At 43.7% G+C, this 15388-nt stretch overlaps 1 protein-coding gene across 1 annotated transcript in view; it reads left to right on the top strand.

Moving 5' to 3' along the window:
- LOC145411951 (52 kDa repressor of the inhibitor of the protein kinase-like) overlaps window positions 1-14946 on the top strand; it is a 37010-nt gene extending 22064 nt beyond the window's left edge. The window contains exons 2-4 of the mRNA XM_080281920.1: window positions 8744-9220; window positions 13863-14005; window positions 14170-14946. Coding sequence (XP_080138046.1) covers window positions 8744-9220; window positions 13863-14005; window positions 14170-14946 — 1397 coding nt within the window. The remainder of the gene's footprint in view (window positions 1-8743; window positions 9221-13862; window positions 14006-14169) is intronic.
- Window positions 14947-15388: the final 442 nt, after the last annotated feature.

Below are 15388 nucleotides of genomic sequence, written 5' to 3'. Positions count from 1 at the left end.
CAGAATGTCCACTCCACCAACGTCTGTATGCTCTTGCAGCCATTACATACTTTCTCATTTTCTCATCCACACACACATAATCAAATATTGCCTTCCGTTCATTCAGTTCACCACCCACCCTTCTCATCACTCGCCACGTATACCTGTGGATCATTTTGTACTGGCTATGACCAACCCCCTCCCTGCACAAATATTCGCTAGAGCACTGCCATTCTCATCCACTTCTGCAGGCACACCCCACTCACGAACTACTCCATTCACCTTCACATTCCTTACTTTTCCATTCATATCTCCAATCAAAAACATTCTCTCACTCCTCCCAAATTATTCCACGCACACTTCCATACTTGCCCAGGTCTCTTCTTTCACTCTACTTGCACACACACACACACACACACACACACACACACACACACACACACACACACACACACACACACACATTTGTAGTCCAACTTTTAATCTTACACAATCCTTGAGACATCTGATCCATACCCTCTTATGTTCTCCTTCCATCTCTTGGACACACCAATATATACTTCCTCTTTTGGCCTCTCATTCTCACCTACTGCACATATACTCTATCCATACTCTTACTCACACTCTCACCTCACCATTTAGTCTCAGTTATTCCACACGTGTCCACTTTTGCACTCTCAAGCACCTGGACATTCTCTCTCTCTTTCACCTGATCATTCGCGCCCCTTACATTCCATGTTGCAATCCGTACCATGACCTTTGTTCGGTTCTTGGTCGTCACCCGTTGGTTATAGTCCTGGTTTGAGGCTTCTTGATTGTAGTTTGAGTTAGTTGTTTTCCGGGGAGGGGCACTAACCCTCCTCCAATCCATTTGCTGACACGTACAGAATACGTGTTGGTTGGTTGTAAGGTTACCTCCCAGTATATTAAATGATTTCCTGATTTACAGGAAATCACTTGGCTTGCCACTGTGGAACTCCGTTGGGGAAATTTCGTGATGGTGATGGCTTGCCCTGAAATGTGACATGTGTTCGTCTACCCAACAACCCACTGATAAATCAGCGCTTAGTATTCTCCATATTTGTGTTGTGTATTTTAGTGATCAGTTTCCGTTGGGGACATCAGACGCTTTACTTTGTGAGTAGTGTCCGCTGAGAATAGAATGATATGGGGTAACATGCAAATTGCGTACCTAAAGGAGTGTTACAAATATCCTTGTTTTGCGTTGAATGCACGCTTCTTAATGAACGATATATGGCTTTGAGAATAAGAATAGCACTTGGATTGTAAAAAAAAATAATATTTACAAAAATACTTCAGAAAAGAAAATATCAGCGTCCTTAAAACAATTTAAGCTTGGGAATATAAACATATATTTCAAAAAGGATATTCTTAAATCTATTGTCTTATGGAAAAGTATGCATATATTTGAAGTGATGTAAATGTTTTTCAATAACTTTGCACAGTCTGCACGGAGTAATATTTTTGACATAATCTCTAGAAGAAGTAGTATTATATTTTTCGTTACTTTTTGTTATTACATTAAAAAGGGATAAACTGCTGAGCTGTGGCGTTGAGAGTAAGGAACATATTACAAGAAGCTTTGAAAATGTCGCATCAGTTCTTATTCAGCGATTATTCTGCACATTGCACCATATTATCCTCTTGTTATTGATGCAAACTATGTCAGCACTTAAGCTTTGTAAATAATATACAAGAGCGAGATCAATGAAATCGGCAAAACAGAATTGCTAGGATAGCCTACGTGTAATAGAAAATCGCATATTTTTAAGGGCCAACCAAGCTATCGATAGACTCAATGTGTGTGTGTGTGTGTGTGTGTGTGTGTGTTTACCTAGTTGTGATACACAGGAAATGAGCTACGCTCGTGGGGTCCCGTCTCCGTTTCTCAATAAGTCAAATTTTGCTTTGAATTCGTTCAAGTTTTTAGACTGGACGATCTTGTCCAGGCTATTCCACAGCTCTGTGCATCTATATGGAAAACTATATTTCTTGATATCCTTCAAGCAACTTGGCTTTTTCAATTTAATTCCGTGTCCTTTTGTTACTCTCCCATCCCATACAAACAGATCTCTGTCAATATTGTCTTCTCCCATCATGACCCTCAACACTGGAATCATGTCGCCCCTCTCTCTCCTTTCGTCTAAGGAAGGCAGCTTCAGCTTTTCCAGTCTTTCTCTCTACGACAGATCTGCCAGGCTGGAGACCATCTTGGTTGTTCACCTGGTTTACTCACCTGGTTGGCTACCTTTTTTTTACACTGGTTAGGCAGTGAGAGGAGCCGCATAAAGGGAAACAAGGGTAGCACAAATCTACAGGTACGCCAGTCAAATAATACTAACCAAGTGTATTAATGGGAAATTCTGTTAATATTGCAGTGAATAGAGAAATTTCAAGGCAGGGTATATGGAGAGGAAAGGTGGATTAATGGTCAGTGGTCAATGGGGTTCGAGAGCTAAAGGAATAGGTTAGGTATGAGTCTAGTCAGGAAACTGATAAAGATGAGGGCTTAGAAAAGAATATAAGGCTGACTTAAATGAGCAAATTGAACTCAGAACAACAATATCATCAGGTAAAAAGTTCCACAGACTGACGCACCTAATCGAGAAGAACCTCCTCCTAGCCTCGAAAGAGCTATGAGAGCGAAGAATCTTAAATCTATGTCCTCGCGTGCCCAATGGGGGTGCCAAAGTAAAAATTTCAGCAGGATTACTACATTCAGGACGAAAATTTTTTCCAATATTTTAGCAAATCTGCATGTAATAAACGCTCCTGTACAGAGAACAAATCAAGAATCCTAAGTCATTCACCACATGGAAGTTTGGTTAGTCCTTCCATAATGATGAGTCCAAGTTCTCTATACTGATTCCAGTAAACGAAGATCTCCCACAAAGCCAGTGTTCCACACACAAGAGGCATATTCCAACAAAGGTCTAATATGTGTTTTAAACAAGGTAAGCATTAAGTCCTGTGATCTACATCTTAGAAAACTGGCAGACAACCCAGAAGCTTTGTAAACAATAAGCCTAATATGGAGATGGAATCTGAGGGAGGAGTCCACCAAAAAAACCAAGATCCTTGTGAGAGTCGATCAAGGATATTGCATGACCCTGGAGGTGGTAGTCAGATAAATTACCAGTGTGCTGCCTCGCCACAGTACCACGTTGAAACCTCAGGGCCATACACTGTATTAAGAGCGAGACCCCATGAATCGGCAACTGTGCAGATATTACTTGTGTATGACAGAAAACAATATACTATTATGGGTTAACGAGGCTAATGTTTGACGGCATTTTTTTTTTTTTTCTTTTCCGAATGCCATGGAAGGCTACGTGTAATATCTTCATTAGCAATTTATTTAGCATAATTAAACTTAGCATTCTTTAACAAACTGCTTATCGTGTTATTATCGACACAGTCGCATCAGATATCTACAGGATAAAAGGTTACTGGTTTGTACAGCGCAGAATAAATCGCTGAGGAAGAGAAGTTAGGAAATCTGTAAGGCCAATAAGAATTTCACCAAAAAATCCGTAAACTGTGGCCAACGATGTCACTGAACGTCACATAGGAATGAGTACAATATACAGAATATGAGAGAGAGAGAGAGAGAGAGAGAGAGAGAGAGAGAGAGAGAGAGAGAGAGAGAGAGAGAGAGAGAGAGAGAGGTGGAAATGTCAGTTGATACATGCTAATACTAAGAAAACAAACCTAATTGATTGAAATATTTATTGTTGTAAAGGTTACTTAACCTTACAGACTAACCTAAATGACCACCAAACTAAACTTACCTCATACTAAGAAAACAAACCTAACCTAACCTAACAGATTAACCGAACTGACTAACATACTAACCTAACCTGATACTAAGAGAACGAACGTAACTTAACCTAATAGATTAATCTACCGGTACGTAACACACTAACCTAACCTGATACTAAGAGAACGAACGTAACTTAACCTAACAGATTAATCTACGTAACACACTAACCTAACCTGATACTAAGAGAACGAACGTAACTTAACCTAATAGATTAATCTACATAACACACTAACCTAACCTGGAAGCGAAGTTTGGACCTTGTTGGAAGGACATAACAGTGAGAGCAGTGGAAATGAGTTATTTGAGAGGAGCATGTGGAGGTACAGTACATGGAGAGACAGACTGACAGTTGAGGAAGCGAAGGAGTGTTGTGGTGTGGTTGAGGATGTGATACAAAGCGTTAGGAGAAATACTCTGAGTTGGTCTGGCCATGTGGAGGGGAAAGAGGGCGAGAGACTAAGACGAGTGTATGTGTGTGAAGTGGAAAACGGGAATAGGCAGGGGGAGACCGAGGAGGAGGTGGAGGGGTGGAGTAGAGAGGTATATGAGGGAGGGGGCGTGAGTTGGGAGGAAGGGCAGCGAAATGGCAGGGGACTGAGGGACGTGGAGGCGATTTCTTTGTGGCCACTTCTTACAGGATTAAGGAGTCTAAATATAGATAAATATAGATAAAAGAAAGGTTTATTGGTCTAAATCAATGCTAGTCACGATGGTGTGCTATGGAATACATTTAGAGTCCTGGCAATGCCTTTGAGAGTGGAGTCATATAATCACTATTTAACTTGGCCTAAAACTGCCATCTTTCCATCTTGACTATTGAGCAGGAAGAAGAGATTATTGCTAGAATTTGGTACTAGTCACGAAGAAGTGCAAACAAAAGATGAGGAGCCGTGGCCTTGTCTTTTTCTGCCACTGAGTCAGCCACTGGCGCCACTGGAAAGGGAGATCCATACTTGGGTGTTAGACAGGATGGTAGCCAATGACGGGGGGGGGGGGGACGGGGCATAGGACATCGTGGATCTAATGTATTGTTTTTTTGAGTAAGGACAGTGCTTCCTTTTGTGGCCCAAAGTCTGGCCCTGTAGTTGACCAGAGTCCATTGAGTCTGGGGGGGCACCGCCTCTTGTCTTGTACATGGTCCTTGAAGGTGAGTCCGATGTTATATGTCACTCCAAGAATCACAGTGAACTGTGTGTGGTACACGTACAGTCGCCAAACTTTCCACCTGGGTCACCTAGCCACGAGAGGTGGGTAACGGGTGTTGGCAACAGTGTATCTGTTTGTTTGTGTGTACATGCTCGACGAAAGTTCGGATCATCAACTCTCTTCGTCCGTAGTGAACCTCAGTCAGAGTTCATCCCATAGATGGCTGGGTACGGAGTTGGGTGGGGAGAAAAATGTGTCAGGAGTAAGGCGGCTCTTTCATCGGCTCAGCCAGTTGTATGAAACTGGTCGCACGGAAAATTGTGTGCCACAGGTCGCGCTGACCAAGGCCAAAAAATGACTATTAATTTTATATGGAAATATAATATTATGATATAGATACCGTATATACTATTATATATAATACATTAATATATATTTTACTATACCTATTTGGCCTTGGTTCGAGCAACCTATGGCACAGAACAATGCCATGCGACCGGTTTCCAGCAACTGGTCGAGCCTGTCTGGGAGCTGCTTAATGTGAGCCTGAGCTCTATTAATCAAGCCACTCATGTTGGAACCTCCATCATAACCCTGTCCTCTGATGTTTGTTAGTGATAAGCCCAACTTTCTCAAGCACTGGATTATTTCATCAGCCAAGGCAGCACCAGTGGTTTGAGAAGGTTTAATTAGACTAAGCATGTCCTCCCTCACGTGTCCACCCTCAGTGACATAACGTATGACAAGAGCTAATTGTTCATGTGCACTGATATCTGTGGTACTATCAGCTATCACAGAGTAAATACCAGCTTGCTTGATGGAATTCACTAAATTTTCCTTAATCACATTACCGCACACCTTGATAATTTGATTCTGCACATTCCTGCTTGTTAGCAACATGGTTTTTTTGGGCAGTTTTAATATCCTTGTACAGCTGCTTGTCACCTGATGCCCGGTACCGAAGAAGAGCTTTAAAATTACTCTCCTTTCCATTAGCTGGCATGGAATCCAAGTCAAGAGGTCCACTATCTCTGTGTCCTCGGAAGGCCAATTCTTGTACTCCACACAGGATTACAGTTTCAACAATCGGATGTAAACGTTGGCGATATTCTTTCTCCTCCTTTCTGCATTTCTCTCTCTCTTTACAAAGTTGAGTGTTAACCATTTCATCAATGGGAACTATACCACGCTCTTGTGCCAACAAAAATTCGGCTTGAGCCATAGACAACACATGATACTGACTATTTTGGTGAGCTCGAAAATCCTCTTTTGCACTCTTAAAATGCTTGAAAGGTCTGCTCACAAGTGCTCCTAGGTTTTGATCCCCTCTTCCACTAATCCTTTTCCCCATTATAACACAGTAGCGACAAACGCCCCCCTCTTTGCCAGGCAGTCTACTGTAGGACAGCCAAGGAAATTCTTCGAGATAAGAATGTTGGAATTTGCGTTTCTTGCCACTGGAGTCAGCTACAACAGGAAACTGGTAATTTTTGTCAGGCACTCATGGGTTCTGAAGGGGGTGCACTCGTTTTTCTTTTGGGAGATGGGCAACATTAACAAAATTTCCAATGTCACTGGAATGACCCGCAATGCTTGAGTCTTGTGAAAAAAGATCCGGATCCAAACTCCTGTAGTCTGCTTGTGAAGAAATAACCAAACTACTGGAACAGCATGGGACAGGGTGTGCATCTTCATTCGCAGACGGCGTAGCACTCCTAAAACAATATTAACACAAAACTGTCACAGAGAGAGAGAGAGAGAGAGAGAGAGAGAGAGAGAGAGAGAGAGAGAGAGAGAGAGAGAGAGAGAGAGAGAGAGAGAGAGAGACAGACAGACAGACAGACAGACAGACAGACAAACAGACAAAGGCTTTTACCTGAGTTCAGAGGTGCACCCAGGGGGGGGGGGCCCGCCGGGCCCGGGCCCCCCCCCCTTAGCTCTCTGGATCCTTTTAAAAATTTATATATATTTATTTCGATGACAGCAAAACATGAAAAATTGGCAAGTACAAAGAAAGACAGCGTGTGTATTGACGTTTCGCCTCGTGGCTTCCTCAGGCTCAGAATACAATTGCTGAATATACATCACATTTCCTGTATATATAGCAAAAGGCAGTGGGGATGTGAGGGGTGAGGTATTGGCTAGGGGTGGTAAGGGGGATAGGTAGGGTAAGGAAGATGAGGTGTGCAAATGTTGTGTATGTGGGCAAGAAGCTGGGTGAAGAGAGGGGATGGGAATGGATAGGAAGGCAGGAGGGATGAAGTTTTGAGTTCAGGGGTGGTGGTGTGAGGAAGCTATCCTATTGACAATATATTTGGCCACAGGATCCGATAGGTGATAAGATCCGCTGTTCTGTTCAATGGTATTGGAACATACTATAACAGCTTCCTCCAGACATTTGCGTCCTTTTAAGTCTACACACACACACACACACACACACACACACACACACACACACACACACACACACACACACACACACACACACACACACACACACACACACACACACACACACACACACACACACACACACACACACACACACACACACACCTGAGCTGGGATTGCCAATCACTTTCCCCATGTGACCTCTATTTCCTTACCCAACATTCCTTCCCTCTCCCTAAGGACTTCCCACTTCAACTGTCCCTTGTTTCTCTCCGTCTTTGTGCCGTGATTTGTAATCCCTTTCCCCTGGACCTCACCTTCCTTACCCTACCTATCCCCCTTACCACCCCTAGCCAATACCTCACCCCTCACATCCCCACTGCCTTTTGCTATATATACAGGAAATGTGGTGTATATTCAGCAATTGTATTCTGAGCCTGAGGAAGCCACGAGGCGAAACGTCAATACACACACTGTCTTTCTTTGTACTTGCCAATTTTTCATGTTTTGCTGTCATCGAAATAAATATATATAAATTTTTAAAAGGATCCAGAGAGCTAAGGGGGGGGGGCCCGGGCCCAGTGCCCCCTCCCCCCGGGTGCGCCTCTGAACTCAGGTAAAAGCCTTTGTCTGTCTGCCTGTCTGTCTGTCTGTCTGTCTGTCTGTCTCTCTCTCTCTCTCTCTCTATCTCTCTCTCTCTGTGACAGTTTTGTGTTAATATTGTTTTAGGAGTGCTACGCCGTCTGCGAATGAAGATGCACACCCTGTCCCATGCTGTTCCAGTAGTTTAGTTATTTCTTCACAAGCAGACTACAGGAGTTTGGATCCGGATCTTTTTTCACAAGACTCAAGCATTGCGGGTCATTCCAGTGACATTGGAAATTTTGTTAATGTTGCCCATCTCCCTAAAGAAAAACGAGTGCACCCCCTTCAGAACCCATAGTGCCTGACAAAAATTACCAGTTTCCTGTTGTAGCTGACTCCAGTGGCAAGAAACGCAAATTCCAACATTCTTATCTCGAAGAATTTCCTTGGCTGTCCTACGTAGACTGCCTGGCAAAGAGGGGGGCGTTTGTCGCTACTGTGTTATAATGGGGAAAAGGATTAGTGGAAGAGGGGATCAAAACCTAGGAGCACTTGTGAGCAGACCTTTCAAGCATTTTAAGGGTGCAAAAGAGGATTTTCGAGCTCACTAAAATAGTCAGTATCATGTGTTGTCTATGGCTCAAGCCGAATTTTTGTTGGCACAAGAGCGTGGTATAGTTCCCATTGATGAAATGGTTAACACTCAACTTTGTAAAGAGAGAGAGAAATGCAGAAAGGAGGAGAAAGAATATCGCCAACGTTTACATCCGATTGTTGAGACTGTAATCCTGTGTGGAGTACAAGAATTGGCCTTCCGAGGACACAGAGATAGTGGACCTCTTGACTTGGATTCCATGCCAGCTAATGGAAAGGAGAGTAATTTTAAAGCTCTTCTTCGGTACCGGGCATCAGGTGACAAGCAGCTGTACAAGGATATTAAAACTGCCCAAAAAACCATGTTGCTAACAAGCAGGAATGTGCAGAATCAAATTATCAAGGTGTGCAGTGATGTGATTAAGGAAAATTTAGTGAATTCCATCATGCAAGCTGGTATTTACTCTGTGATAGCTGATAGTACCACAGATATCAGTGCACATGAACAATTAGCTCTTGTCATACGTTATGTCACTGAGGGTGGACACGTGAGGGAGGACATGCTTAGTCTAATTAAACCTTCTCAAACCACTGGTGCTGCCTTGGCTGATGAAATAATCCAGTGCTTGAGAAAGTTGGGCTTATCACTAACAAACATCAGAGGACAGGGTTATGATGGAGGTTCCAACATGAGTGGCTTGTTTAACCCGCCCCGTCCCGTCGACGTATGGGTATGTTGCAACGATTTGCATTTGCCAGTCCTGGCGACGTACCAGTACGTCGTGCAATTGCAATCTGCATAATTTCGACACTTTTCAAATTTCGCGCTTGATTTGCGGTACGTACCCTCGCCTGACCTTCCCCTACCTGCCACCAGGCGGGGAGACTCAGCGACCCTGCGCGACCCGTGCTAGCCCACCACTTGTCCACTCACCTGGTAGCCACGGTCCTGCTCAGACATGGCTAAGAGAGGTCTCTCAGACAGCGAAATTCAAGTAGCCCTGGACACCTTTACCGGCGACAGTGATTCCCCACTGGACGATGAGGATATGGACAAGGATTATGTGCAGCCAGAGGAGGAAGAAACCACCAGCAGTGATGAGGAAGTTCCGTCTCCCAGGAAGCGGCAGTACGAGACTTACTGTGCTGCTAGAGAGGGGCAGGAGGCAAAGAAGGCACGTGCTATATCCTATCCCTATCCCCAGCGTGATTTGGAACCAGAATTTGAGGACGAGGACGGAGCCGTGGGACTTGCTGCCACGTGGTATGGACGGGAGGTGATTACACATCGTGGCCCAGAGCGCACACCATGTCGTATGAGCAGGTATGGGCCTAGCATTCTGTTTGGGGAGCTAGGAAGTCAAGTGGAGGGAGTGGGGAGTGAAAGGGAAAGTCCAGGGAGGATTAGGGAAAGTGAGAGTGACGTGAGTCATTGCTCTCCCTACGTAGTGTGAGGCGGCATAGTGGATCACGTGGGCCAGTGCGGGTGCCTTCCTTATCACGTGGGGTTGTGAAGGAGGGGGAAGGTGGGGAGGAACCACTCCAAAGCACGTCTTATGCTCCCCAATATCCCCTAACACGTGGTCGAGCTAGGTTGCGTGAGAGAGCACGTGGTGTTGTAATGAAGGGGGAAGGTGGGGAGGAACCACTCCCCAGCACGTCTTATGCTCCCCAATATCCCCTAACACGTGGTCGAGCTAGGGTGCTTGAGAAAGCACGTGGTGTTGTACTGGAGGGGGAAGGTGGGGAGGAACCACTCCCCAGCACATCTTCTGCTCCCCAACATTCCTCTATTTGATCCCCATAGCCCCCTAATGTTCCTCAAGGCCGTAAGGGTAAGGGAAAGGGAAAGGGTAAAGGCAGAGGGAAGAGGAGTGACAGTGGGGAAGCCCTCCGCACTCCTTCTCCCCCACCTCCCCAACCAGGATCTCCTCCCCACCCAGACGAAGGCGGTGATGGGGCTGATGGGGACGAGGGATTTGTGTCGTGGGATTGGGAGGATGGGAGTGATTTTTCTCCCCTCATTCACCCCTTCACTGAGCAGGGGCGATCTGGCTGCATTGCACCAGGAATTCACCGTAATTCCACCACGTTGGATTTTTTCCACCTGTTTTTCAGTGAGGCATTTGTTGATAAGATTGTATACCAAACAAACCTGTTTGCAAGCGCCCAGCGCCTAGAGAGTGAAAGATTGGGAACAAGGAGTAGGCATTCTATGATCTATGATTACCCTGTCTCCCTTCCAGAAATGTTCTTATTTTTTGCACTGGTCCTTTTGATGGGTATTATAAGAAAGAATAGAATTCCTGCTTACTGGACTAGGGACCCTGTTATGTTTACCCCCATATTTGGTCAAGTGATGAGCCGTAATCGGTTTCAACAAATTCTAAGTCGCCTCCATTTCTATGATGCTCATGACCCTGCAAATGCAAACAGCACTGATAAAATGAGGCGAATTCGGTTGGTCTTTGATCACCTCAGACAAACCTTTCGTTCCTCATTCTATCCCTATAGAGACCTCGTCATAGACTAGAGTCTCGTGTTGTGGAGAGGCAATATTTCATTCAGACAGTATATACCCAGCAAAAGGCACCGTTTTGGGTTCAAGATCTTTGTTATGTGCGACTGTAGGACTGGATACGTGCAAGACATAGTCTTGTACACCGGTGCACAGACAGACATAATAGAAGATCGAAGTATTGGACTGTCGGGAGCAGTGGTAAAGACGATGATAGAAGACTACCTTCATCGTGGTCACGTTCTCTACCTCGACAATTGGTACACTAGCCCTCTTCTCGCTCGTTATCTTCACACACATGAAACGGGAGTCTGTGGAACCGTAAAGGTGAACCGGCGTCACATGGCCAAGGTAGGGCGGAAACTTGCAAGGAATGAGGTTGTCTTCTTCAAAGCCAACAACATCCTTGCATCAATGTGGAACCACAACAGAGAAGTAAGCCTCTTGTCCACGGTTCACCGCCCCTTGATGCACCGTACTGATTCAGTAGATTACCGTAGCGAGAGCAGGCGTCGTGTTTGGAAACCTGAGTGTGTTATGGATTACAATATAAACATGCGCCTCGTGGACCAGTCAGACTCCATGATATCGACTGTAGAGTGTGCCAGGACCACGATGAAGTGGTATAAAAAACTGTTCTTTCACTTGCTAGATATCACTGCTCTGAATTGCCACCACCTTCACGCCATGACCACAGGAGTTCAGGAAACATTTGAAGGGTTTGTGAGGGAGCTCACAAGAGAAATCTTTGCAAAGTATGCTGTTGAAAGGCCCCAACATCGCACCCGCACTGCCCATATTGCCCAAACTCCCCAGAGAATATCCGGCCGCCATTTCCCCACTCCTATCCCTCCCCAGTCAAACAGACCTAGGCCCCAACGCAGGTGTCACGTGTGCAGTAATTCCCAGGTGAGACTCACGGCATAGAGGAAGGACACCCGCTATGAGTGCGTGCAGTGTGACGTGGGTCTGTGTATTCACCCGTGTTTTAGTGAATATCACACGTTGCTGCAATTTTGGTATGGTGTGAATGCGAAAGGACGCTGAAATTATGAGGTAAATGCGACAGACAGACGCTCAGTGAAATTATCAGTCATGTTGATCTCCAAATATTAGTATAAAGTGCATACGGGTAGAACATAAGTGAAAACATTGTATGTAAGTATATAAATCTGCCCTAAGTTGAAACTTACATGGCGAGGGTTTTATGATGCGATATTCTGTCGCTCAGTGCAATAAATACGGCCCGTAATTATATAATTATTATTATGGGAAATTCTTACGGGTATAATATAAGTTCAAATTATTGTATGTGATGATATATATTCTAAGTCAAATATTCATAGCGTGTGTATAGAGATGCGATTTCCTGACGCTCAGTTGAATGAATAAGACACGTATTAGTCAAAATAAAAGTCAGCAAGTGATAAAGTGAATAATTAGTATATAAGTGTGTGAGTGAATTAGTATATAAGTGTGTGAGTATTATGTTTGTCGAAACATTCCTTGCGAGGGTATTTTCAGGCGATATTCTCACGCTCACTTGAATAAATAATGCCAGTAAGTATGTACAATGCAGTATAGGGGTGTAAACGTGTGTAATGTAAGTGGGAAATTATAAGTGGAGTGAATAAATAAAGTAGATGATGAGACACGAGTGTTTGAGATCGTGGTTGCTACGTGAATATGCGCTAGCATATCGCTAAATGCCCTCGTAATGAATGAAAATAATTGAAAACCTTTACAGTGGTGGAGGAAAGGTTCTCTCTTTTTTTTTTTTTTTTTTTTTATGTGTCCGACTCTGGGCATAGGCTTCACAGCCTGCTATCAAGGCCCAGCAGTCCTCCTACATACCATGCACCTACATGTCACCACTTTGGCGCTAATACCCACCGTCCATATTGAATATATGCTAGGGCTGTCTCATATAGGACTGGTGTATTGGTATTAGTGGGGGTATTTTTACCACATGTCGGCGGGGCTTCTGGTAGATCAGTAAAGCCTGATTTAATGTAATTCAAATCCTTAAACTGTACCCTGCCCCAGTGGGGATTTGAACCTGGGTCCCTTGGGACTGTAGCCCACCTCTCTACCGATTGAGCCACCGCCTCAAATATAATCGGAAAGTGATAAAACAATTTGGTATGTTGAAATACGAGTCATAGCGAGTGCACTTACTAAGCTGATGTGCGCTAAACTTATGCTGCATGTCATCATAATGAATGAAAACATCTGAAAACACTTACAAACAGTTGTAATTGGTAAATTGTCATTGAAACAGAAGTATACAAGTAGAAAAAATGATAGGTTGACTCATACCAGAAACTTAGCATATAGCATGTTACGACTCGGACCAAACTCTCTATGCTCGCGCGATGGTACAATGCTTATTTTTCATATATATGTGTCTGAAATCCATTATATTGTTACTGTTATTGTTTATTAGTTCAAATTCAATAAATATAGAGGTGTTGTATGTTGTTTCTCCCATTATTCCTTACCATAGAAAACGTAAACGCATATCCAGCCCATTAGAGAACACCATACCTGCGGGAGGGAACCGCACCTGTACGGACCACTTATAGACCGTGGGAACCACTCTCTTTGTGATTTTCCTTCGTTTCTCGACCTAAGTGGAAGTTTTAGCAAAAAAAAATTTTTTCCAAAAAGGCTCGGGACTGGGGGATGTCATAGGTGCGGAAAACCTCGGGATGTGACGGGTCAATGGAGCTCAGGCTCACATTAAACAACAGCAGCCTCTTGCAGTCTACAGTCACTGTGCACACTGACTTAATTTAGCACTAGGATGTGTTCTCACTGTTCCTGGTGTCCGGAACATGCTCGGCATTGCTTCAGAAGTTTCAGAGTTTTTAAGTGGATCTGCAGCAAGGGTACAGGTCCTAGAGAAGAAGGTTGATGAATATGTACCAGACTCCCGCAAGAAACAAGTGAAGCCTCTATGCAGAACTAGGTGGGTGGAGCAGCATGAGTCTTTAAGAACATTTGACATATTCTAGAGGATATTCAGAGGTTGGGCAACACAGATGCTGTAGCAAAAGCATCTTGCCTTCTAGCAGGCATAACACGCTTTGAATTTATTGTCACCCTACAGATGGCAGTTTTGTTATTTGGCATTACCCAGCCTCTGTCTGAGAGCCTTCAGAATCCCACTCACACACTCACAGAATCGATGGAGCTAGTTGAACAAGTCGACAAGACAGTGGCAGCCAGTCGAGAAGAATTTTCCCTGGTAATGGATAAAGCATTAAAACTGGCTGATGAACTAGATGTTCCTGTCTCAGTCCCCAGAACTACCAAACGACAGGTTCATCGGTCAAACAGTTGCTCGTCAACTGAGCCAGCAGAGTTCTACAGGATCAACACCTGGTATCCATTCATCGACCAGATGATGACAGAACTGAATGCTCGTTTTCCTAAGGAGCATCCCGCCATTCATTTACAAGAAATCCTTCCACTGTTTATTGAAAAGGCCAGCCTTACCTCCATCGAGCAGGCTGCAAAAGTATATGAAGAAGATTTGCCAAACTTAACCAGTCTTCTGCCAGAACTTCTTGTCTGGCGAGAGATGATATCCTTACTAGACAGAACGCAGTTTCCCAAAGACATAAGTGAGATGTTTCAGATGACAAGCAATCTTCCAAATGTGCGTGTCATTGTGCGTATTTTGATGACATTACCTGTCACAAGTTGCTCTGCAGAGCGAGGATTTTCAGTCTTAATGAGAATGAAAACAGATCAGCGGTCAACGATGACCGAAGACCGATTGGAGGCACTGATGCTTATGAGTATTCATGGCAAAGAAAAACTTTCATCCGATGAAGTAGTTGAAAAATTTATGAAGATGTGTTCTCGTCGTCATTGCGAATAGAAAGACATCCTGCATTTAACGAAGCATAAGTCGTAGTAAGAGGAAAAGATGGATCATGACGGGAGTGTTCAAGAGTTGACCAGTTGAGTATATGAAAGACTGAGAGTACCAGTTAACTTTTGTATTAGAAATCTGGACAGAATAGGGTTGAGACTGAATGGCTTTTTCTTTGCTACTTTGTTAAAACGATAAATATAAACAAACAAGTTTGTTTAAATAACTGACGACCTACCAAATAATCTATCATTCCATCAGTATATATATATATATATATATATATATATATAAATAAATATATATATATATATATATATATATATATATATATATATATATATATATATATATATATATATATATATATATATATACAAATTAGAACTATAAAACTTATATGTAAACTTCAGGAAACTGGCAAATGGGGCCCCCTTAGAAAATTCCT

This window comes from Coenobita brevimanus, chromosome 91 (genome assembly GCF_032717465.1).
Source record: "Coenobita brevimanus isolate Jiangsu-jjx chromosome 91, ASM3271746v2, whole genome shotgun sequence".
Classification (NCBI taxonomy): domain Eukaryota; kingdom Metazoa; phylum Arthropoda; class Malacostraca; order Decapoda; family Coenobitidae; genus Coenobita; species Coenobita brevimanus.
Note: the sequence above shows the minus strand (reverse complement) of the source record. Positions and strands in the feature narration are given on the sequence as shown.